This window comes from Clupea harengus, chromosome 19 (genome assembly GCF_900700415.2).
Source record: "Clupea harengus chromosome 19, Ch_v2.0.2, whole genome shotgun sequence".
Taxonomy (NCBI): domain Eukaryota; kingdom Metazoa; phylum Chordata; class Actinopteri; order Clupeiformes; family Clupeidae; genus Clupea; species Clupea harengus.
The window spans coordinates 12,329,092-12,353,490 of NC_045170.1; the positions used below are offsets into that span (position 1 = coordinate 12,329,092).

Consider the following 24,399-nt stretch of genomic DNA (forward strand, 5'->3'; position numbering starts at 1 on the left):
TCTTGCCTTTTGCCCCTCCCCCCCTCCCCCCGAATGAGGGAATTGATTTTCAGGGGTGAACTGGCATTGGAACTGGAGTGGAATAATAGGAGTGTGGCTGCTGCTGCTGCTGCTGATGGCTCCACTCGTACAGTGTGTGTGTGAGGCTTTTTAGCAATGAGGGGCCCCGCTCTGGGACAGCAGTGTGCACGTTTACGGTCTAGGAGCTATGAGATTGCCCACAGCATTTAAATACCCGTAACAAATTCACTGCTGGTGTTGGTGCTGCTTATATCACAGATAGCCTTAGAGCTTTGCACAAAGTTTCTGCACTCCTCTTGGGTAGCAGGTCATTTAAAGGCAAGCCCAGGTGTGCGTGTTCTATAGAGATGGCTGTGAATACAACTACGAGTATAGGTAACCTGAGACCAGTCCAGTTAAAAGAAACTGCCAATCTTTGTCTTGCAAACACAGGTATGATAAAGACAATACATCTATTCTCGGTGACATTGTCATTACGAACAGCAGGTGACCTAGTCTATGCTCGGGAAACATACCAGTCCAGTCTGTTTTAGCTTCACCAAGGAAAAGGAATAGCTTCATTAGTACTCACTCCGACAGCCAGTTACACTCTTGCGAGTTAATTCAGGGAATAAACACTGTCACTGACAAGCCCAGTGCTCACAGGCGCATGGGGGTCTCTTACGACTCTGTCTCTGGACACCTGGCCTGGAGTGGTCTGCATGCCTGAGGCATGCTGTCTGCCCGAGCTCTGGAGAGCTCCATACCCCAGCTGTCTGGAAGGGGCAGACTACCCTAGCAGGTGCTGGCCGCGTCGGGCAAGAGACTGGGGGAATGTGGCCGAATCTGTAGAGGCCTGCACAGTCTCCAAGACGCCACCTGTCTGCAGTACGAAGACGATTTCGACGAGCCAGCGTCCCAGAATGGGACTGGACAGAGTGGGAGGGGGAGGGGGTGGAGGAAGGGGAGGGGGGTGTGGGGTCTGGGGATAGTGCAGGGTTTCTCGCAACGCATTATTTATAGAACTTGTAAAGAATTTAAAGAACTCCAGCACTCCTCTCCCCCCTCACGATGAGGAATGTGCCATTTTTGAAAGACCCCCCAATACCCCAACCAGCCCAACCCCCACTTTCATTGCCGCACTGACCCCAGAAGAAGTAGAGAGGGGCGGGGGGGATGATGGGAGTGGAGATGCTTGGAATGGGAATGGCAGCGTCTTGGAATGAGTGACCTTGGCAGGCACGGAGATGGATGTAACCTCATTCCTGCAGGCTGTCAGAGCCATCACGTCAATCTGCCCGCTCGCCAGAAACAGTGGCTCAAACATGGTCAGGCCCCTTCCGCGGGCACATGCGCATCCCTCTTTACCCTGTTACTCAAGGGGGGGGGGGGGGGGGGGGGCGAAGGTCCTGTTGACCTCGCTGGTCATTGTGACCCATATCACAGCAGTGCCACTGATTGCCGTGTTTGGGCTCCATCAGGGCAGTCCCATGGGGCCGCCACTTCATGTTCTCCAACACTGATGGCTTCGGCGAGTGGGTCGTTCAGTGTTGTGTGAGAATCAGGCTCTCTCAAACAGAGCCTATCACTTTGATGGCCGTGGTCTCTGTTGGCTCTGAATCTTTTATTAGGCCATAGAAGTAGGTCACACCAGTTAAAACCAGTTCATTTGTGATGCACAGTGCATGCCATATTAAAACAGTATATGTATGTCAGGTCATGGATTCTAAACCTCCATATGTTATTGTAGAGCGTTACAGTTGCTTCACAACCCCTAGAAAGTCTAAAATCTCTCTCCTGGTGCCACTATATGCTTGCTACTTCAGATCAGATGTAGACCACTGAGAGCGGGTTCTCAGACTAGAGCGCTCAAATTAAACTTAACTCAGAAGAGTTAAGTTCCGTGTTGCTACCAGTTGCTAACCTCTAATACCAGGGCTAACTACTAAAGCCCTGTGAAGAGCACTGAGGCCCGTGTATCTCATAGTTCTGAAATGTGTTTCAAAACATGCATTTCACCACATGGGTAGAACCAACAGATCTGAACTAGCCTCCTGCTAAGACCAGCGCTAGCTGCCGAGGTTGTGCAGTGAGCATTCAGGTTGCAGCTGGCTGGACGTCCTTGTCTGCTCTGAGTCCTTGTGTGGCCCCTTGACTCAGGGCCCCACGGCGCTCCATCGGAGCCTGACAGCAGCGTGGCACGCAAGCCAGCACAGACAGCAGAGGGGTAGGGGGGAGGTGGGGGGGGGGGGGTCAGAGGCGAGAAACGCGAAAGAGAGGCCCGGCTCTCTCACGGCTCAAGCTCGTGACAGGGGCGCAGGGGCTCTGCTGAGGACAGCGCTCACATCAGCACTCAAACTGACATCTGAGAAGTTATGAGCACAAAGGGAAAAAAAAATACTGTTCACACCGCTGCCTGCCAGAAATGAGCAAGAGCTAGCGTAACTCACTGCCCGAACTGCATGCAGCCGTGCGGGTTTTCAGATGTGCTGGAAGACTCAAGTGTAAATGCTGAACATGTTAGGATAAGAGCATTGCTTCCGTTTCCTTCTTCAGTATAGATTTTCTTCCAGGTTGTAGGCCTGACTCTCCAAACATTGACCAATAGCAGTGCCCTCAAGGACATAGGATTTTAGAAGAATGATGACTATTAATCAATAACATTGACTGAAACGGCATACAGAAAAAAATCACTACAGCCAAAGCATACACAGGGCAGGACACAGGGCTTAGGTGTCAAACAAAAGCAATCCAGCAATAAGCAAAACAGAGCCTCCATCCCATCCCCAGCACTGTGGCAGACAGTCATTTGGCTGGATGGAGAGGCAAACCTCTATCTGTGTTTATCTCTGTGGCAGCCATGTTGGTGGTAGTGCTTCACCCTCCCTACCCAAGAGGGATGTGTGTGTGTGTGTGTGTGTGTGTGTGTGTGTGTGTGTGTGTGTGTGTGTGTGTGTGTGTGTGTGTGTGTGTGTGTGTGTGTGTGTGTAACCATGTGGTTCTGTGGTGTGATGATGATGATGGTGTGTGATGTGTGTGAGAAGAAGAGAAGGTTTTCTAGGATGTGTGTATTGCTGAATGTTTTTATTAGAGAGAGGGTGTGTGATTGTGTGTGTGTGTGTGTGTGTGTGTGTGTGTAGCTGAGTGGCCCTAGCCTGCATGTGGGAGAATGTGTGTGTACGTCTGTCACACTGAGGGCCACACATACTGCTGCTGTCACTCTGCATCCACGGGAGTCTTCGGCGTTCCTGGTAGCGCATTCCAGCCACCCTGTCACATGGCACAAGTGTCACACACGCACAGAAGGACAACTCCTCGTCCCTGGGGTATCGGAGGGCTAATTCTAGACCGGGATTGGCTGGGGCAGGTGGTAAAGGGGTTCGGGTGAACAAAACAAAACATATAAAAGAAAAACAGAAAATTTCACGACACGATACCAAATCCACAATCCCTTCAAATTAAATGCCAACAGACACACAACAGTCTATGCATTTCTCACTAAATTTCTGATTTTTTTTGCATTCTTTCTCTTCTGCCCAGCTCTGCCTTCTACAAACACAGCTCCCATGTCTGAGTCGTGTTCATTAGGATCAGTGTGGATTTCCACAGGCACCCAGCAGTGTCGCAGCAGCAGATTTGAATGTGGCTGATTTACTGCGGCCTGCCAGTCCCATGTAATCACTTTAAGTAATGACTGGATGGCTGAATGGATCGTGTCTGGGAGAGCGACAGAGAGAAAAAGAGTGAGAGAGAGAAAAACAGAGTGAGAGAGAGAAAATAGTGTCTCTGTGTGTGTGTGTGTGTGGGTGTGTGTGTGTGTGGTTGTGAGAGAGAGAGAGAGGAGCTGGACAGTTGGTCTTTGATTATATAGATGCACAGTCTGGCTTGATTGCCATTAAAACTGCCTCCGTCCCACAGATCAATACCTGTGCCCCAGCCCAGCCCAGCCCAGCCTACCTCCCATCCTCACTGCCTTTGTGCCTGAGGGGCGTTGGCGGGTTGGCGGAGCCGCAAAGTCACCATGGCACGACTGAACGTGGCGTATCAGGTTTTTCTGCCGACTCAGGGTATTCTGCTTGCCCATCTGTCCAAGCCCTGCCCATGCCAGCCCTCCAGACAGGAGACAGAGAAACAGAAAAAGATGCACAGACTGAGAGAGAGATATAGATATAGATAGAGAGAGAGAGAGAGAGAGGCAGAGGGAGAAAGAGAGACAAAGAGGTCCCTTGATGAAAGTCAACTTGCGCAAACACAGACAGAAACAGGTATAGCAACAAACATATGCTCACATGTATTTGAGTATAAGTACACACATACGCATGCTACACTGACCTTGACATGCATAGCGTGTGTATGATAGGAAAGGAGAAACCCAAGATGCAGACTGGTGGCAAACCAACAGACAGACTGGCTGTCTCTAGTCAGAAGAGGCACTTACTCCTGCGTCAAAGCAAAATAGGAGTGGGGATGATAACACTGAAGAAGTGTGATTGTGTGTACGTGTGCGTGAGAGAGACAGAAACAGGGAGGCTCTGTGTGTGTGTGTGTGTGTGTGTGTGTGTGTGTGTGTGTGTGTGTCTGTGTGTGTGTCTGTGTGTCTGTGTGTCTGTGTGTGTAAATTCATTAATGTGAGGGAGAGATGTAGAAAGAAAAGAGAGGAAGAGAGAGGTTGTGTGAAAGACAAGTGAGAGGAGCGTGATGGTGTGAGTGTGTGTGAGAGTATGTCTGGGGTGTGAGGAGAGAGAGAGAGAGAGGGAGGAAGAGGGGAGGCGTTGCTGCAATGCAGTGCTCGCCACAGGCCCCCCCATGTCACAGCTATTAATAAGGAGTGCTATTCCATACATCAGCTACTCAGGAGGGATCCTTGGCAACCAGAGCCCAGCGCCAGCCGTATTTATAGATTTCGGGGTCAGAAGATTTGAGGCTCGCAGTCCGGGGCTGGGGCTTCAAAAAAAAAAAGAGAAGGGAGCCAGCCATCAGGGGGTTGGGAGGAGAGACAGAGAGAGAGAGAGACAGGGAGAGAGATAGGGAGGGAGAGAGAGAGAGGAAGAAAGAGAGAGAGAGAAAGAGAGAGAGAGAGAGAGAGAGGGAGGGAGTGTATAGAGAGACAGAGAAAAAGAAAGAAAGAGAGAGAGGGAGAAAGAGAGGGAGGGAGTGTATAGAGAGACAGATAAAGAGAGAGATAAAGAGAAAGAGAGAGAGAGAGGGAGATAGAGAGAGAGAGAGGAAGGGGGAGGGAGTGTATAGAGAGACAAACAGTAGTATCAGACACATCAAGGATTTCATGCTCCTAGGACTTTCACTCAAGTCTTCCATAGCCTCTAATTGAAACCACAGACAAACCAAACACAGCTGGAGGAGAGGTGGGTCCCACTGGGCCAGAGCACAGAGCGCAGAGCGCGGAGCTCTAGTGGGGTTTAGTGGAGTGGAGAGATGTTCTTTTTCACTGCGTGTGATTTTATTTTGTCTGCCAGCGAGAACTACTGAAATATGGATTGCGTGTCAGAAAAGAAACTCAAACGCCTGTGATTCCTAGACAGGAAGAAAGAGATTGAAAGAGAGAGAAGCAGACAGAGTGGGAGCGGCTGTGTGTGTGTGTGTGTGTGTGTGTGTGTGTGTGTGTGTGTGTGTGTGTGTGTGTGTGTGTGTGTGTGTGTGTGTGTGTGTGTGTGTGTGTGTGTGTGTGTGTGTGTGTGTGTGTGTGTGTGTGTGTGTGTGTGTGTGTGTGTGTGTGGAAAGAAATAACATGGCACAGTGCGAGCACATTTGTATTGACTGACTGTCTCTATGGCAACCAGCAAGCATCATCAGGGAGAAAGATTCTGTGTACCTGCTGCTCTCCGCACTCCAGCAGGAAACTCATCATATCTGACAAGACACGGAGAAGCCAGCTGCAGAAAGCAAAACACCTCCCTCACTTGCACCTTCCCCCTGACAGCCGTTGTATATCTTCATGGAGGAGCCATGTTTTAAGACCAGGGCAGGGCAGAGAGAAGCGGGGGTGGGGGTTCAGCCTCATATGTCTCAGACAGAAAGACTGTCTCAGACAGAGGGACCCCCCCCACCTCTGCCAACCCCCTCCATCGCCCCCGCAACCCCACCCCAAATTGTATTCATCCATAAATTAGAATTAATGAGGGGATAATGAAGGTCCATTATACTTGCTCCACAAGGAGGGGAACTCCAGCAAGGCAGAATCTGATGTTTATACATCAGTATATCGCACCTGAAGAATGCTCACCTCACAGATGTGTTTTTTTTCTTTTTGTCTTTTGTTTTATCTCTCATCATGGAAAGTATGCAGACAACCTCCTTAAAGATACCATATGAAATAGCACATTCCTCTATACAGAGTACATAAAAACTCTGGCAAAAATGAATCTAAAACATTAAACCCGTGGAGTGAGAGAGCCTCGGGTGAACGAGGTCACAGCCTTTGCCTTGATTGCTCAGCTGTTGATAACCGCCGCCAGGCTTGTCTTGTGTTTGTGGGCGAGGGAACCGAAATGGACACCCAAGCCTCCAGAGCAGTGACTTCAGCCGGCGAGCTCTCAAAGTATGGCTTGAATGTTGGGGAGTGTTCCAACCCGGATCAACAGCATAGTAACCCCCTCGCCTCACTGGTGGGTTTGTAAACTTGATGGCACCCTGCTAATGGGACTGCCATAGAAAGCCCTAACCCACTCAAGGATGTGCAGGAGTGCCAAAGAGCAACAGAAAAGAGAGAGAGAGAGAGAGAGAGAGAGAGAGAGAAAAAAAAACAGGGAGTGAGAGAGGGAGTGGGGGAGTAAACAGAAAGTGTGCTCATCCTTCTTGGCCACAGTTGCGCGTATGAGTGCCATTCATGTGGATTAAAGGCTAGGTTTCGCTGCAACTCAACACCCTCGCCGTTGCATTAAAAATGTACGACTCCGGCATTCACCTTCACCAGCCCTGACCAGCGAACCGCCTCGGCCTCGGCCTCGCAACAACAAACACCACAGAGGCCAGACTCGCCCATTGTCCCATTGTTCTGCTTTGGGCCCTGTCATTTCTGAAAAGGCAATGATTGAGATGGGCCTTTCGGAAAGCCCAGGCGGCGAGTGAGGGAGCCAAAAGAAACATGACTGAATTATACAGGCCGGCATCGGAGAAATAAAGGAGCCAGGTCACATGACAGCACTAGAGCGCCCTGATTGGTGAAACTGGTTCTCCATTGACGTGAGCCTTTGTTGCGTTCGCTGTCTAGGAAGCGAGGTCATGTTAACAGTTCAGTGGGCTTGCCATCTTTGTGCTGGAGCCTGGCCACATTCGGAGGTCACCGCAGTCAGAATGTCACGCTATTGTAATCATGTATGAGCCGTAGCATAAGATATTGATCATCCCTGCAGGTTAAGAAATGGTCACATCTATTTGTTATTTTTTTTTCTTTCTTTTTCACACCACAATCACTCATCATCCTCGTTTCTGGCCAAACTGTTGAAGCTCAACAGTGATGAATTCCTTCAGTGCTTTTTTTTTTAAAGAGAGATTTTGGCTGCCAAAGGAGTGGAGGCTGGGGAACAATACCTCCAGAGGGGGTTACAGTCCCAGCCAGAGAGAATGTGGCCATCTGTGGCTGAAGGGGCCTTCCTCTCTGCTGCTGCTGCTGCTGCTGCTGGTGCTTGGCTCTGGGAACCTCTCTGTTTGGGGTGTGGAGGGTGACTGTTGTACAATCCCAAGGGGATGTCGGGGTCTTTGTAAAACAAGGGATGGATATTTTTCAAGGAATTATTTTCAAAAAACATGTTGTGGCACTTTGCACTTTACACCCTCTACTCCTCCTCCTCCTCCTCCTCCTCCATCCTCTGACTTCTCCTCTCCCCTCTCCCTCCCTCTGCCCTCTCTCCCTCCCTCTGCCCTGCCTGTCTGGAGCGATGAGGTCATGAGCTTTGTTTGGTTTGCTTTAAAGAGCTCATGGTCACACTTAAGTGAAGGCTCTTTGGTGGAGGGGAAGTGAAAGGGAGTGGGGAGGTGGGGAGGTGGGGGGATGTGTGCCCACCACTGCCTCCATTCTCTCCCATGAGTGGATGCCAAATGGGATGGTTGTGTTAAAAGTGGTAGCACGATGCGAAACCACTGTCTCAAATGGACCGTGAGTCCATAGCGCCTGTCCTTTCACCTCTGTCTCTAAAGCCTTAACTCACTCTATCATTTAATCTCCATGTACTCTAATACAACTATGTAACTGTAATATTACTGTGACCCGTGATTCCACATGAGTAAATAAGAAAGCAAGGAAGCTGAAATCAGGAAAACAACAAAAAGGTCCAATTGAATTGTTACCACAAAACAATATTGACACCTCTACATCGCAGTTTCTGTATGGTGTAAAGGGATGCAGTCCCATGGGTTTTATGGTCCGGCGTGTTTAATCTTGTAACTGCTTGTGTTTGAAGGAGCATCTGTGTTCTTGTTTCAGGAGGCACCAGGGACATCGGCTCAGCCCTCACCAGGATGTGCATGAGGCACAGAAGCATCGAGGCCAAACTGAGGCAGTTCTCCATGTAAGCCTGCCGGGTCCCCCGCTGAGAGATGAGATAACTGGGATTTTTGTTAAAGACACACAGACACCACCGCAGAAAGAGAAGAGAAGAGAAGGAGCCTATGGGTTTTTTTCTCCCACACACTATACACACACACACACACACACACACACACACACACAAACACACACACACAGTCACGCTGCCGTGAGAACAAACAAACACATAACACACTGACCCGGCTTAACCTCAGCACTGTTCCCTGCATGCCACACATGGAGATGTTAGGGCACGATGCTAACATTGAATGGAATGCTTTACTTTGGTGCTAAAAAGTCCGATTTTCTTTTTTTCCCATGTCATTTTGTGACAAGAATCTTGGCCTCCTGTGACTTTCTCACTGTAGGCACATACACAGTGTTTCTGTTGCAGTACACCACACAAATATTTTCTACTCATTTTAAAAGGGGGTGAAACAGAGCTTTGTGGGCTAGTTTTTTGATGTTGTTGTAGAGCTTACTGTGCTTTTGGGATGACATGTGTGTGAACCCCCCTCAGGGTGTTCATCGACTGCCTGATCAACCCGCTGCAGGAGCAGATGGAGGAGTGGAAGCGGGTGGCCAACACCCTGGACAAGGACCATGCCAAAGGTGGGCCCTGGAGAGAGCTTGCATGCTCACTAAAACGCACCGCTTTCACCAGTTTACTGCTTTAACATATTTCATTTCAATACAAACCTACAGAGTATATTGTGTAGGCCTTACAACCGCCTATATGTATTCACAATATATTTATCTGCAGGTCATCTGCCTTAGGTTCATTGTATCACTTACTGTTATATTATCCATTTTCAGTAACACTCATAGTAGTGAGAAAGAAATGCATTATGCAACTGAGAAGTCTTGTATCAGAAACTATAAGCTCTCTAGCTCCAGTACACTGCAACACACATTCATCACATTCAGCTCTCTTTAGTGCAATCAAAAAGGTGTGAATTCATTCTTTTTTTTCACTTCTTATGGTCTAGTATGCCCCACAAAGCACTGCAGCGTAAAGACCCATTGTGTTTCCCTGTGCAGAGTACAAAAAGGCCCGACAGGAGATCAAGAAGAAATCCTCTGACACGCTCAAGCTGCAGAAGAAAGCAAAGAAAGGTAATGGGACTGCAGAGGCCCACTGTCTTTTTGTGCACCAAACTCACAGCCCGTACTGTCACACACTGTTTTTTATTTTTATTTTAAAGGTCATTATGTTAGATAAAGCATTTGTTTTTGTTCATTCACTTTTTCACATTGTGCAGACTGACTTAAGTCCTCTTTTATCCCAGCTTTAAAATATATGTTGTTTTCTTTTAACTAAATCATTATATTTAGCATACATCACTTGAACCACTCTAAAGCGTAGACTTGGGAACTGAGGAGGTAGCAGAGGACACGAAGTATTTAATGTAGAGGATTAAGTTTACAGGGCCTCTTCTTGAGTGTGTGTCTGTACAATTAATTTGTCCAATGCCCAAATAATTTTCCTCCAACAAGTGGATCTTAGTGACTTGTGTTTTAAGAGCTTAGGCGATTTTGTAACAGAGATAACCCACTCAAGTACTGGCCATGTGTCTCTGAATATGAAACTGACTGAAATATTTTCCTCTTTGCGCTACCACGCGCCATTTTGCCTCCCATCATGCCCCTGTACTTTCCAGCTGATGTGTTTGGTAAGTTTTGTGTGTCGCGGTTCTCTGTTGACCTGTTGACCTCCCCCCTCACCTTCTGTGTGGTCCTGGAAGAAGTCCTTAAGTGCTGATCTAGGAGAAGCCCTCAATTATTAGAAAAGGATTCTTCCCCAACCATTCGGATGATCCTGGATCTGTACTTAGGGGTAACTTCTGACATGACCAGTCCAGTTTTTGGTCACATTCCTCACAGTGGCATATGTCCCATTGGCCCCCAGACTTACAGTCACACTCCTACCATTCCCTTACCTTTTCCCTTGTGTGTGGCATGACTTTGCCTGTCACAACCCAGGCATGGGCCTATGTGTTCATAGATAAGTATGCAAAGAAGCAAGAACAAAATCAAATATACAACTTGCACAGTTCAGGTGTGTGTGTCCTTTGTCATGCTAAACAGGTAACCCTTACCTGATCACCTTCCTCAGAATTTGTTTCCACAACCACAAGGGAATTTACATTTATTTTAAACTCGCCAAGTCTCTACACACACGCTAAGACAGTATTCTTCCATACATTACCTGACTTCTTCCCAAAACACAACTTTTCAAAGTAAGGTCACTCCTTTAAAGTAAGGCCACTCCAGTAAATCCATACTTAATTCTACTGAACTCTCATAAGATATTTAAATAGGCAAGACATTAAATGAAACAATTTACCCAGCAAAGCTGCGTAAGCATTTGTCAGAACAGTACACATAATGAAAATACAGTATACCATTCAGGCTCTCCTGAAGCGTATGTCTGTTACCATATGTAATTGCATGGTGATGGTAGGGTTCAGTGGCGTGAAAATGACTTTAGTCATAGAATATGAGGTGTTATAATATACGTCAATGTGGTCTGAATGAAAAAGAATGAAGAAGACATTATCTAAAAGAATACAGCCCTCAGTATTTTGAGTCCTCACTTTCACCAGAGTTGTTTTGGTAAACTTTTTTTAGACACAATATGAATCATCATGAATGGATTATTGTGGCTCCAGCCTGCAGATCGCATAAATCTGCTGTCTTGTATTTTACATTCCAACCTGAGGCCGACCTTAGAAACGGAGAGTTCTTTGGACTGACCCTTGAGGAACCCTGTCTGTGGTCAGCAGCACAGTACAGTAGCAGGAAGGGCCTGTTATTTTGTGCAAGGGAAAATCCCAGCATCGTTCTGCATGCAGTTAGTGAGGAATGGAGAGCGTCGTGGAGAATGTACTGCCTTGGTAAACGTTAAAGCCATGTGGGAAACGTACTGGTGTGTGTATCTGTGCATATGCCTGTGTGTCTGTCTGTGAGCGTAGATTTGCACTTCATGTGACAGAGGAATTCCTCTTTCCCTGGAAAATAAGATAGCCTTCCCTCCACCGCATAACTGTTGCTGGCTCTGCTGTGAAACTGAAAACTTTAATTGTATGTTTACATCTTGAGGGGCCTTTCACGTTTTGGGTTTGGGCTTGTTTTTTTCTCTTTTTCGTTCTCATTTTTTTGTTTTGTTTATTCTCTTTTTTTCTAAACTCTTCAGCTCATGGTTCCCAGTCACTTGATAGGCTCTTATCATATTCCCACATTCTGCATTCAAATGGGCTCCTTGCATAAATGCTGCTGTCTCAAGCTGTCCCTCTCAGCTCACCTACCATGTCACGTCATCAAGAGATAGTCTGTACAGATAGATATAATGAGGGATCACACTGGGGCTACGGCCACACAGTACAGTCTTTTTCCTGCACAGCCATTGTATAAGTGCGTGTGATTAGATACAATGGCGCACTGTGACACAGTGTGTTTCCTGCCTCGGGGACTGTCTCTTCCCTAAGAGTGTCTGATCTTGCCTGCTGCAGCACGGCAAGGGTGTGACCCTGCTTGAAGCCACCAACCGGTTCCACAGCTTGACTTGATTTGCTCTTGAACTTTGGGAAAGGACATCTGCACAGACAGACCAGCAGCAGTGGACATGTGTTCAGTGAAACTATGTGCGTGAAACTTTGAGGCAGAGCTAAAAGGCCTGAAAAATCTAAATAATTGTGCAGAGATTAGTACCATATACTTGGAGATCATTGCTTTAAGAGTGTGCAGAACACCGTCAGTTTTAAAGAGCGGAGGACATTTGACTCCCAGGCAAATATTGGGATTAGTTGATGAGTCATTTCTTGTGTCCATATAGGAAAGTCTGAGTCAACAGTGAAAATAGGGGTCATTCATTGGCAGGAAGAATAGTTCTGGACAGTAGCTATGTGTGTGCAGGTCCCTTGTAGGTACAGTGTCATGCATCTTGGAGTTTATCAAGACTCCAAACCCCATTCACCTGAAAAAGTATGCCCTTTGTCCGCATGTGTGTGATCCATACTAAGGGCTATTGCAAGCACTAGCCATAGCAGGAATGATATCTACACTGCCTCACTATTTGTTATCAGAAAATAAATAAGAAATACAAATATTGTAGTTTTAAGACACATGATGTGCTGTCATGACACAAACTGTATTTGTGGGACATAAAGCACTGTGCTGTATTCCTAAGGTGTAAAGTATAGGCTCATTTTATGGGATAAAAAATTGCAACAAGGCAGACGTTGGGTCGTAACCATGGCAACATTGGCTCTTTTTGAACCCAGGCCGTGGGGACATCCAGCCGCAGCTAGACAGTGCCATGCAGGACGTGAATGACAAATACCTGCTGCTGGAGGAGACGGAGAAGCAGGCCGTCAGGAAGGCCCTGATCGAGGAGCGTGGACGCTTCTGCACCTTTGTCTCCATGCTGCGCCCCGTCGTTGTGAGTCCCCTTCATACTCTTCCTGTTTGTCTCTCGTTTATTTTTTTTCAATCACTTTCACTTCGATCCCACCCCTTCTTACTCAGGAACTCTTTTAAAACCTTTTAAACTTTCCCTCTCTTCAACACTCTCAATTTCCTCTTCCCTTCTTCAAAACCTTATTCTCAATGCAGGTGAGTCCCCTACGTCCTTTCATGTTGTCTCTTGCTCTGTCTCTGTATCTTTCCTTTTTCTACCATGCTCTCCTGATATCTCTTTATCTCTCTCTCTCTCTTTTCCCTCTGTATTTGACACACTACACTTCCTCTCCCTTTCCTGGACACCATATACCTCAGTCTATTTGCAAAATAGGCAACATTTAAGGTGGAGAGACAGGCGGTTATTTTCCTTAAACAGCACCATGTGTCCCAATTTTTTTATTCCGCCGGAAGCCCTTTATCATTGAATAGAAAAGAGCCGGTTATAGTTGATGTGAATGCTGCCTATTCTGTGATAATCAGCCATCTGCCCCCCCCCCTCTGGCTTGCAGTGGTGTCCTCTGCTGTTTTTAGAGCCATGTGACATTCTTCCTGGATGCCTCTGAGTTCTCGTCTTACTCAAATGCTTTGAACTCTGCATATGTTCTGTCAACTAAACACAATCAATAAAAGACTAATGCAAAGTGAAAACACTCAAGATGACAGATGTACTGTATGTGAACCCCCTGAGTATAATGTGCAACTTAAATGTGTGTGTGTGTTGTTCCCACTTTGACCCTCAGGAAGAGGAGATGTCTATGTTGGGAGAGATCACCCACCTGCAGGCCATTTCTGATGACCTCAAGACGCTGACCATGGACCCACACAAACTGCCCCCATCCAGCGAGCAGGTGTGCCTCAACACAGTCTACATCTGTTTCCCCACCAGCAATCTAGGCACCACTGAATCGCTACTCACCCACAGTTACTACACTACTTACCCCAAATAAATGAGTATGCTTTGTGTAGCCTTTACTGGTGTGGTTCCCAATCCTGTTAACTAATGACATGGCTCTGGTTCTAAAGGTAATTATGGACCTGAAAGGCTCAGACTACAGCTGGTCTTACCAGACTCCCCCGTCCTCTCCCAGCACCACAGCGTCCAGGAAGTCCAGTATGTGCAGGTACAGTGGCAGAACAATGCTCAGCGCAAAGGGTTAAACTGGGCGGGATCACAGAGGTGGATCTGCATCACGGCATTGTATCTCAGATCTGATCAGAGATATCTCTATTTAATATCACACTATCTGTTATATACACTGTAAGTATATAATGGAAATCAGCAAACCCTGTGTCGCAAAAATAATCTGAAATATAATTGAATCACAATTTAGTCAAATCTTTATCTTTGCTGACCGGCAACCAGCATCTCTGTGCCAGGAGAGTGATTGTGATCCTAAAGGCCCCCCTTGTGGTCAAAAATAAGCATTGCAATAATGTTGCTCAATGATCTTTTCTGTATCAGTAGTTTTGCATCACCTCAATATGATATTGTCTTATACTGTTTAGTAGAAAACGATATTACAAAATGTTGATTGCTTCCACTGTATGTTAATTTGTACTATTGCTGACGTTCTATAATTTACCCCCCTCTCATCTGTATCTTCTCTCTATCTCGCTCTCTCTCTCTCTCTTTTTCTTTTTCTCCTCCTCTATCTCTTTCTTCTATCTCAGTAGCAGTCTAAACAGTGTGAACAGCAGTGACTCGCGCTCCAGCGGATCTCACTCTCACTCACCCACCTCCCACTACCGTTACCGTGGTTCTGCCCCGCCCCAGCAGGGTCCAGCCCGCCTGCCCAGCGTCTCCTCGCACGACTCTGGCTTCATCTCCCAGGATGCCTACCAGTCCAAGTCCCCGTCCCCTATGCCTCCCGAGACCAGCCCACAGGTACGGCTCTCGGCCTGTCAATCTTAATGGGTGGGGGCTGATAACCTGCAGGAAAGGTCATGGGTCATTTTCCTCTATGCCACAACCCGTTCCAGGAAGAATCAATTGGTCAATTTCTTTACAAACTTCATTAATTAAGGGTCTGATATGAAATAAACGGAAATAAACTGTAGTGTTTTTTTTGTATTTACATTCTATAGCCATTCCGTAGCCATTATAACCAGGCACAGCTGCAGGTCCCATATAAACATCTGGTTCTGAACACACAGTTGTATGTAGATTTCACACACTCACACACACACACACACACACACACACACAGCTCTCCATCCATCCACATCAGCCTTTGTCAGAACACTTACTTGTTGCTAGGTAACACTGCTCGTTAGATGGCACAGCCATGTTGGAGCCTCGGCAGGCTGGGTGGGGAGTGCTGGATGACTCACCGACCTGCAACGACCTGAACCACTCCGACACAAGAGCAGAGATAGTACAGAGAGACTGCACCCATGTCTGCCTGTCCCCCCACACACACAGGCCTCACACACACACAGTAGGTCACCCCTGATGCAGGGACCTGGCTAATCATCAAACCACATCAACCACACAAGACATGTCCCAGTCTCATAGTAGGACACGAGCTCTAGTGTTAATGGTTAGTAAATCAAGCTTATGTGAAATCATACTGGTTTGTCGCTACTCTATGGACAACAAAGCAGTATGGCCTCAAACTGCTTTGGTTTGAGTGCAGGTATATTGGTTTGCTGTTGCTATAAGGAGAACAAAGCGCTATGGTTACTATATGTGCTGTTTATGGTAGCATACTGTGCTGCCATAAATATGTTGGGGCATGATAGACATCTTAATGATTCCCACAGCAGTCCTAGCAGTACACATGAGACACATCTAATAAAAGAAGATTGTCAGTGTCAGCATGTATTTGAGAGTTGGAGTGTGTGTGCGTGTGTGTGTGTGGTTTCATCTGCCACTCCACACCTCTGCCACAGGCCATGGTCTCAGAGGGGTCCAATGTGCTTTCTGCGCATGGCTTTCTCAGCGTTCCCTCTCTCTCTTCCTCTCTTTCTCGCTCTGTCTCTCTTTCTGTCGTTCCCCTATTCTGGCCGTGTTTTCTTGCTTAGGCAGCTGACGGTTTGTGCTGAAGTGCTGCTTTCTGCTGTGCACATGACTGACCCCACTGGGGCCCATACCAGCCTCAGCCTCTATGTCTCTGCTTCCAGTTCACTGTGCCATCCTCTCATGCTGCATCTGTATTAGTGCTTTTGTTTGTGCCTAGTGAAGTTTGAGCGCTATTTTTTTTCTTTCACAAGTCTTTAACATACTTCTTCTGTCTTTTTGTCTGTGTGTGCGTGTGTGTGTGTGTGTGTGTGTGTGTGTGTCCTGTCCTCTTCCATCCTTCTTCCATCTCTTCTGTTTATTTCTTTTGATTTCTACCAATCCTGGTAAACTGTGTGATGCTACGCTGCTGCTGTGGCCTTCTGTTCCTGCGGATCCTGTGTCAATATGCTTCCTCTCTGGCTGTGTTTGTGTGTGTGTGTGTAATGTTCCTCTCTTGCTTCGTGTTTGTGTGTGTATTCTGCCAATCCACCCGTTGTGTGCGTGCGCGTCCCGTGTGTGTGCCGCTGCATGGCTGTGCTGTAGCCCTCCTCTGGGTCGTGCTCGTCGGACGCCTCTGAGTCTGGTCAGGCAAGCAGCGAGGGCAGCCCACATGCCCCTCAGGGGACCAATCAGCCCAGCCCCGACACAGACAGGGAGAAGGTGAACACACTGGTCTCTCGCTCACTCACTCACTCATTCACTCACTCTCACACACACTCACACACAAACACACACACACATGATGCTGGTGGATCCATTTCTATGTTCACGGGATTCTAATTTTAGTCCTTTGCATTTGTTTCATTTTTTTCTGAGCAATATTATAAACATTATGAACATTGCATTCATTTTACATGAATCTTTAAGACTTATTTGCCCACATGCATCACTTCATTGTAATATTTTAAGTTGTGTCAGTTTTATTTCTGTTTTACATGTACTTTAAGTTTGATCCTGATTTGTTTACCCCCCCCCCCCCCCCCCCCCGGTGTCTGTTTTTATGTCGTTTTTGTCCCATCCCACTCATTCAGTTATCAAATGGCTACGACCATCACAGACCCCCCGACTCGCCCTGTCTGCGTGAAGAGTGCCCCCCAGAGCAGTACCAGTACCCCCCACCACCCTTCATCCCCACATCCGCTACCCTCTCCTCCACCACCCCTCCGACTCCCCCCTCCCCGCTGTGGCCCTGGTCCCGCCCCGGCTCATCCATTGTGGGCGACTTCCCCCCCTACTGCCCCCTGGGCTCGGGCATGATGCCCTTCTCCTCCAGAGTGCCCAGCTGGAAGGTTTGTCCGTCCTCCATATCGTTGACGTCTCTCATCTCCTTTTTTTTTATCTCTCTTCCTCCTCTTCCTCGTCTACATTTGTCATTTCTTTCTCAACAGTCTACTCTGTGCAGTCATTCGGCTATTTTTAACTTCTAATAGCATTCATTAGCTGCCATTAGCCCCAGTTGATTATCTCCAGTTACTCTGGTGTATGGAGATACAGCCACATGAAACCTTTTCTCTGTTTCTGGTAGGCCTGGCGTCAGAGAGCTCTAGCAAAATGAAAATATTAATTTTCTTGGATCTCGACCATACTTCAGTTGCTCCAGCAGTTCACAAACCACAGATTGAATGGAATGAAAAACAATATAATGGATAGCCCATGGAATTTGTTCTATTTAATGTTTTTTCCATTTTCTGTGTCATTCACATTTTCTCGAGAAAATGTGCATTAGGATTTTCTTCTCGAAAACAAACTAACCACCACCTAATCCGGGAACATTTATATTTATTGCTCAGCACCCCCCTATTATGGAAATCTCTCTAAAGCAGTTTGTCTGTGTAGGACTGGGCTAAGCCTGGGCCCTATGACCAACCTATGGTGAACACGCTGAGGAGGAACAAGGAGAAGCGTGAGCCCACAGACCCCACAAGCCCTCAGGTTGGAGAAGCCAGCACTGCTGGAGAAGACGCACAGAGACCCAGGACCACCAACACAAACAGTACTCCTAGGGTAGGTTAGACCGCCTATCGCTTTGAGTGCAGTGCTGAGACTGAGTGGGTGGCCAGCGCCCTCTAGTGTCTAACTGTATGTTCTTGTGTGCGTGCGCTGCAGCAGGAGGAGGCAGAGGCCCATGAGGAGCTGGCCATGGCCCTGAGCCGAGGCCTGCAGCTGGACATCCAGCACTCCAGCAGAGACTCCCTCCAGTGCTCCAGCGGCTACAGCACCCAGACCAACACACCCTGCTGCTCCGAAGACACCATCCCCTCACAAGGTACGTGTATTTTCTTTTACACACATGATCCATCTTTTGCATACTATATGTACAATACTGAGTTTGTTCGTCTAGAGCAGGGGTCTTCAACCTTTTTCAGCCCAAGGACCCCTTGGCTGAGAGAGACACTGAGCAGGGACCCCCACCTCCGCCGCCCCAAATTTAGGCCTGATATTCATATATTTTATCTGGAACTAAGTATCAGCCACACACTCAGCCACACACACACACACACACACACACACACACACACACACACTCCCCTACACATGTTTGAACATAATGATACATAATTTGTAACACACAACTCGTTTCAATTTATTCTGTTTATAATTTTATGATTTTTTTTCTCCCTTACAGTTAGCCATTACTCTGTATTCAATGAGGGGGGGGGACAAATAATTGAGTAGCTTGAGAAGCTTAAGTATGGATGAAATATCTCATGATCTAGTGAGAGGCCTGACGTTTGACAATTCATCACTCATGTCTTTGGCAACAAGATTCTCCCTATGAAGCATTCAGTGCGTCACACATGGCTCTTACACCGTCTGTGCACATCGCGACACATTTTGGCCAGGGTATATCATGTTCACGGAAAAAATTGTCGATCACTTTGAAAGTCTCTGAACTCTTCTGTACGTCCATGCAGCTGCTTACAGAATATAAATTCCTCCTGCATCTCATTTTGGTAGACAACCACACAAACGCTAAAAACAGAGGGTCGTTTGACATGTCTGTGGATTCATCTAATTGTAGTGCAAAATAATCTGCTTTCGGGAGTTTCGCGACTAGTTGTGCCCTCACATCAGCTGCCAATTCATCAATTGAAAGGGGGAAAAAAGCGAAGGGATGCTTTTCAGTTTTTTTCACGTACTCCTCCTTCCCAAACGTTGTTTTTCACATATGACTAGCTGCTGGCAATATTAAACTTTCCGCAATTATGTATGGCGTTTTGGTCTGAGCGACACGTAATGCAACTTGATAAGAGGGTTTTAAAGCTAGCTTGCCAACTGTGGCTGATTGTCTGCTGGCCCTCAAAATATTTTAAACGGGAAATATTAAATGTTTGTTTCTTTCAAGTGAGCATGGGTTGTCTCTAAGTCTAAGTGTCGTTGCAGCTTTGATGGCTTCATACTTTCGTTTGATAGCACGGGAGAGCAAACCACGCACACTGGTAGTTTGTCACCATCGGTCTCTTTGTAGGTGAAGCCAAACTTCAGATCATTATTTGAATATTTACGTGTTTTCTACAGTTTGCGTTTTTGGGTATTAAGACATGTTGGCATCCTCTGAAGAAGGTAGATCATCTGAACCGCCATCAGTGCTGTATGACGTGGAGCTTTTGTTCCGAGAAATTACAAAACGTTTAAATTGTATGGTTATGGCAGGTAACGTGTTTTGGCACCAGATAGCTAAATGTAGCTAAAAGTGCATATGTTGCCATGGTAATCAAATGATCTCGTGAAGATTCATGGGTAGCCTATGTATTATTTTATAAACGAATAGAAAGCAATTGTTACGATCTGTTTATGTTTATGTAGCCTATTGGACGTTTTTAATTTTTGGTAGAGGGAAAAATGCTTCAGATGAAATAATTTGGCGGACCCCCTGCAGTACCTCCGCGGACCCCCTGGGGGTCGCGGACCCCCGGTTGAAGACCCCTGGTCTAGAGACATCTAAGATGATCATTATATTTGATCTGGTATTTTTATAAAATAATGTTTGCACTAATTTAGTTTTCCTGAATTTGAACATTATATGAAAGCAATGGGTGGACCCCACTTAGATTTATCAACAACCTTTCCCCTGCAGCTCTTATGGGCAGAAGTTAGATGTACATGGCATTGTTTATGATTTCTGGCACTGTTGTATGTAACAGTCTCCATATGCTTTCCTTCCCTGCTGCAGTGTCAGATTATGACTACTTCTCAGTGGGTGGGGAGCAGGAAGTGGACCAGCAGGACTTCGATAAGTCCTCCACCATCCCGCGGAACAGTGACATAAGTCAGTCTTACCGCCGCATGTTCCAGTCCAAGCGGCCTGCCTCCACTGCGGGGCTGCCATCCAACGGCGGCCCGGTCATCCTAACACCGGGCACGGCCACCATCCGCCGCACGCCCTCCTCCAAGCCCAATTTACGTCGGCCCTCCGGTAGCATGGGCCCCATCCCCATCCGCACGCCCATGGTGCCCGTTAAGACCCCCACCGTCCCCGAGCTCCCCGCCGGCCTGCCCTTCAGCGAGGAGAGCGAGGCAGCCTCGTCGCCAAGCCCCACCGGGTCACCCACGGCCACAGGAGGAAACACCGGCAGCAGCCCTGCGTCCTCACCGCAAACTCACGCTCCAGACTCGGAGCCCCGTGGCGACACCAACGCGGTGGAGGCCGGGTCGTCCGGTGCCCAGGGGGACCACATGCTCCTGGCCATTCGCCGAGGTGTGAAACTGAAGAAAACCACAACCAACGACCGGTCGGCCCCCCGCATAGCCTGAAACCCAACCCTCCTACTGCATGTGTGTAAGCAGTAAAGTGGGGTGGGAGGGTCTAACATGTAGCAAAAGTTTGTGTTGCGATATAACATGACACCTGTGTCCATGCCTGTGGCAGTAGGAAGGGAAATATGCGGTCTGGATGAGGTGTCCTTAGAAATATATGTGGGTCTATGGGCAGGGAGAGATTGGAGGATTTGAATTTAATATTTCCATGACTTTTCAAATTAGACGAAAAAGGCTCTGTCTTTGTTTTGTACATAAATAATTCTAATTATATTTTGAAGTGTTATACAGTATGTTTATATGTTTTTTTTTGTCATTGATACTCCATTTGTAATCCCCACTTCTGGAAAAAAAAGGTGCCAAAAAGCCTCAAAGCTGAGCGTTTTTCAATAGTTTCATTTCACTTAATAGGATTTATCTTTTCTGTGAAAATGCCAGAGTTAAAGAAAAAATAAAGCAATGTCAAGAGTTAGGGGTGGACAATCTACTAGATAGAGCTGTTAAACTGAAAGAAAAGTGCACTAGAGAACAGCCAGAACTGCAATATGGCATCATCTTTAGGTCTCTTAAATAATTCTCTTATGAAAATCCTTTGATACGTCCCTATAGATTAACATGCATGCCCAAATTTAACATTTATTATGACCACTGACACATACAGCAATTGACTGTGCAGTGTCTGGCAGTATTGTATATAGAACGGTCTAATTAGTCCAGACACATTTGTATGTTTCAACTGAAATTAGGATGAGAGTGTCTGGGGGGATAAAGCTTTAGCATCTCTTTACACCCATCACGTCACATCAGCAGAAATTCCTCCATCTATGTATTCAATACACTACACTTCACTGGAGTGATGCACTTTGGGAAAAGCCAAAGTGTAGATGAACCCAAACCCATGGTCAAACATTTCTTTAAGTTGAAGTTTTGAGTTAAGTCCTCTCCAAGTTGGGGAACCTTTCTTTTTTTTTTTTTATTGATTTCTCTTCACTGTGAGCTGAGCCCCCTAAAAGACTGATGGCCCTCGAGGTTAGTCAAACATGTTCCAAGCATTTCAGTAGACAGACCGCCAATGCCCTGTTGCTACGCAGAAACTCCTTTTGTAACTTTCTGTTACTTCCTGGAGTCAGCTTCTAGGAGATGCCAGCCTCTTCATTTCCATTCATATACACTGGTGGAAATATACATTTTGGATTGGGGAGCTGCTTCAGTATAAGCTTTGCATTTTTTTATATTATATATTTTTACCCTTAACTTATTTCAACACGTAAGGCTCCTGCGAGAACAGGTGGTCTACAAAGAAACTACATTTCCCACAAAGCACCCCCAAAAACCACTCTAAATTCAAAGCAATTACCTCATTGACGTAAGACTACAGCAGTCTAAAACAGTTTTCCCAAGGGAAGTGCTAGCTCAGCTACACTGTTGACATTCACTTTTATGACAAAAGTATAAAGAAATGTATTTCTGCATGTTGCTTTCAAAGTATTAATGTGCATTAGTTAAACAAACAACAACTATTTATCCAAATAAATTCCCTCTTCCACACTCACCACATCCCCATTTTAGAGCTGATGGATATATTGTACAGCAACTGAGGTCTGTGTTATTGTCCCAGAAAAAGCAGACCTCTATAATGTGCGTAGAACAGAGTAGCTGATGCTACATGCATATGACGCTAACATTTTGAACTATCTGCACTTGTGTGATTTCTTGTCTTGATTACAACATAAGTGGTTTATTATAAATGTCAAACAACTGTAGCTGTAACTATGTGTTGTTTTCTTTTTCTTTTCCCCAGAGTACAGCTGTTTAGATAAGTTGCCAAAACGTTACCTTTGTAAAATGATCCAGATGTTAAAAATGCATAAGTTGGTGTTTTTAACCCGTTGTCAGCCTTCAGGATTTCTTAGACACTGTTGCTAATGCTTGCTTCAGTACCATGTCGGTGTATGGAGAGTTGACTTTTTGTTTATATGTTTTCTATCCTGTCTCCTCTGGCCTTTCAAAGATGGTCCCTGTTTCTGTAGTTCTATCCCCTCTCTGTCAAACAGCTGATTCAGCTTACAATAAAGGTGTTGAAAAAAAAAAAAAATGTATTACTACAGCGATCCCTGGTCAGAGAAATGTGACTAGCCGAGGTTTTATAGGATTTTACAATATACATTTATTTATAATTTCTTCAACTCATTCACCAGTTAACAGGAACAACAGGTGCTCATACATGTTGCAACAGGTAGGTGGTGTCTTTACTCTGACCATTCTCAAACTGGTAAATAAATACATTTGTTCAGGACCAGTGGCATGGTTTGAAATCCTAGTCTCAAGACATGCAATGGCAAATCACTGGCCAGTCCTGATCTGCACTCTTACATTGGGCGCTCCCTGGGTCGGGTGACAAACTGCCACCACATAGGGGGGAGGTCACCGTCCTTTCTGGCAGGAGGAAGGGCCTCACCCTTGGGGCCATCGACTGGGGTCTCCTCTTGCAGCTGCTGGACCTAAGGTACACAGAGACAATCTTACTGTACAGGAGGACTGGAGAGCAATTTGTTGAAACAACACTTGAGCAGGTGTTAAGCAGGCCTAAGATCCCTACACATTTTCACTGTACAGATGTGAACTCTTACAGGTAATGGTGCCAAACCGACAACTGTATAAAATGAAAAAAAAATCTGCCACTACTTTCCAAGTAAAGGTTGTGTGTCATACCTCTCTATCCCATGACAGAGCACGGAGTTTCTTCCATTGCTCCCTCTTTGAAAAATAGTCTGGATACATAGCTTGTTCAGAAGGATGCCAATGGTCCAAACACCACTCAGGGACCTGCAAAAAACATGACATTGGAATTTGCCAAATGTACGCTATGCATGAAAGGTAAGGCTGAATTAATGTTTAAAGTGATTACTTGAATGTTACCTTGTAGCATTCGTATCTCTCATAAGAAGTCCCTCCGGGAGAGTCAGGGAAGAGGTAGGGCTGAGGATGTTGATTAGCCCAGAATTCCTCTTCTCCGGCTTTCAGTGCCAAAGTGGCTTTAGCGAAGTCCTTCTCAGTCTTGGTTTCATCAAACCGTGCCCTCAGCAGACAAGCGTAGAAGCGATATTTATCCCTAAAACAGGCGACACATACACAAAGCTAACGCTAATTTAAACGAGAAGGACATGCAAGCAAGAATATAACCCCTAGCTAATAGTTACATATCACAGATAAGAGAAGCATCAACATTGTGTGCAGGTTTTACTGATTTACTGAGTTTATCCGTGATGGCATAGGAGCTAATCAAATTATGAACGATCGCCAGACTGTCAACAGTTTAAGTTGTCTGTTCAAGCTAGTGTGTGACCGATTTGTCTCTCGCCTACAAATCGTACTAGCTAACCTATCATAGCTAGCTAGCTAGCAGGCTAGCATACGTTACCAGCCCATAAAGGCCATTTATGCAGAACTTTTGCTGGAAGTTAACGAATGTCGATACTCACCTAAATACACACCACGATTCGAGGTGCCTTAGAGACTTTTTGTAAAGTCTGAGAACCTTTTGCTGGTGAGTAAGATACGATGCCATGATTTGTGTCCCCTGTCACCTTCTCGACGACGAGAAGTGAATTCTGGGATCATGGAGAATGTTTGTTCG

General features: G+C 46.3%; 2 protein-coding genes across 7 annotated transcripts in view; one reads left to right on the forward strand and one right to left on the reverse strand.

Annotated features, from left to right (window-relative positions):
• Window positions 1-22,857, forward strand: part of LOC105909052 (protein MTSS 1) — a 40,180-nt gene extending 17,323 nt beyond the window's left edge. The window contains exons 4-16 of one of the 6 annotated variants that reach the window (XM_031585945.1): window positions 8,441-8,525; window positions 9,063-9,154; window positions 9,584-9,658; window positions 10,204-10,215; window positions 12,826-12,983; window positions 13,744-13,851; window positions 14,027-14,124; window positions 14,678-14,888; window positions 16,548-16,664; window positions 17,036-17,293; window positions 17,841-18,008; window positions 18,111-18,270; window positions 20,179-22,857. In XM_031585945.1, coding sequence (XP_031441805.1) covers window positions 8,441-8,525; window positions 9,063-9,154; window positions 9,584-9,658; window positions 10,204-10,215; window positions 12,826-12,983; window positions 13,744-13,851; window positions 14,027-14,124; window positions 14,678-14,888; window positions 16,548-16,664; window positions 17,036-17,293; window positions 17,841-18,008; window positions 18,111-18,270; window positions 20,179-20,759 — 2,123 coding nt within the window. In that variant the 3' untranslated portion in view covers window positions 20,760-22,857. The remainder of the gene's footprint in view (window positions 1-8,440; window positions 8,526-9,062; window positions 9,155-9,583; window positions 9,659-10,203; window positions 10,216-12,825; window positions 12,984-13,743; window positions 13,852-14,026; window positions 14,125-14,677; window positions 14,889-16,547; window positions 16,665-17,035; window positions 17,294-17,840; window positions 18,009-18,110; window positions 18,271-20,178) is intronic. The other 5 variants (XM_012837636.3, XM_031585946.2, XM_031585947.2 and 2 more) reach the window with 5 other exon arrangements.
• Window positions 22,858-22,904: 47 nt separating this feature from the next.
• On the reverse strand, window positions 22,905-24,391 carry ndufb9 (NADH:ubiquinone oxidoreductase subunit B9). Its single transcript, XM_012837641.3, has 4 exons — window positions 24,245-24,391; window positions 23,682-23,874; window positions 23,475-23,588; window positions 22,905-23,263 (listed from the first exon to the last, which is right to left on the reverse strand). Exons 1-4 carry the CDS (start codon window positions 24,328-24,330, stop codon window positions 23,132-23,134), a joined length of 525 nt encoding a protein of 174 aa, XP_012693095.1. The 5' UTR covers window positions 24,331-24,391; the 3' UTR covers window positions 22,905-23,131.
• Window positions 24,392-24,399: the final 8 nt, after the last annotated feature.

Excerpts from the sequence above, each read along its gene's own strand:
- ndufb9 (XM_012837641.3), bottom strand. The coding sequence starts at position 24,330 with ATGGCATCGTATCTTACTCACCAGCAAAAGGTTCTCAGACTTTACAAA. Across the intron at positions 23,875-24,244 it reads GAATCGTGGTGTGTATTTAG|GGATAAATATCGCTTCTACG; the intron begins GTGAGTATCGAC and ends CGCCTGTTTTAG. Across the intron at positions 23,589-23,681 it reads AGAGATACGAATGCTACAAG|GTCCCTGAGTGGTGTTTGGA; the intron begins GTAACATTCAAG and ends TGTTTTTTGCAG.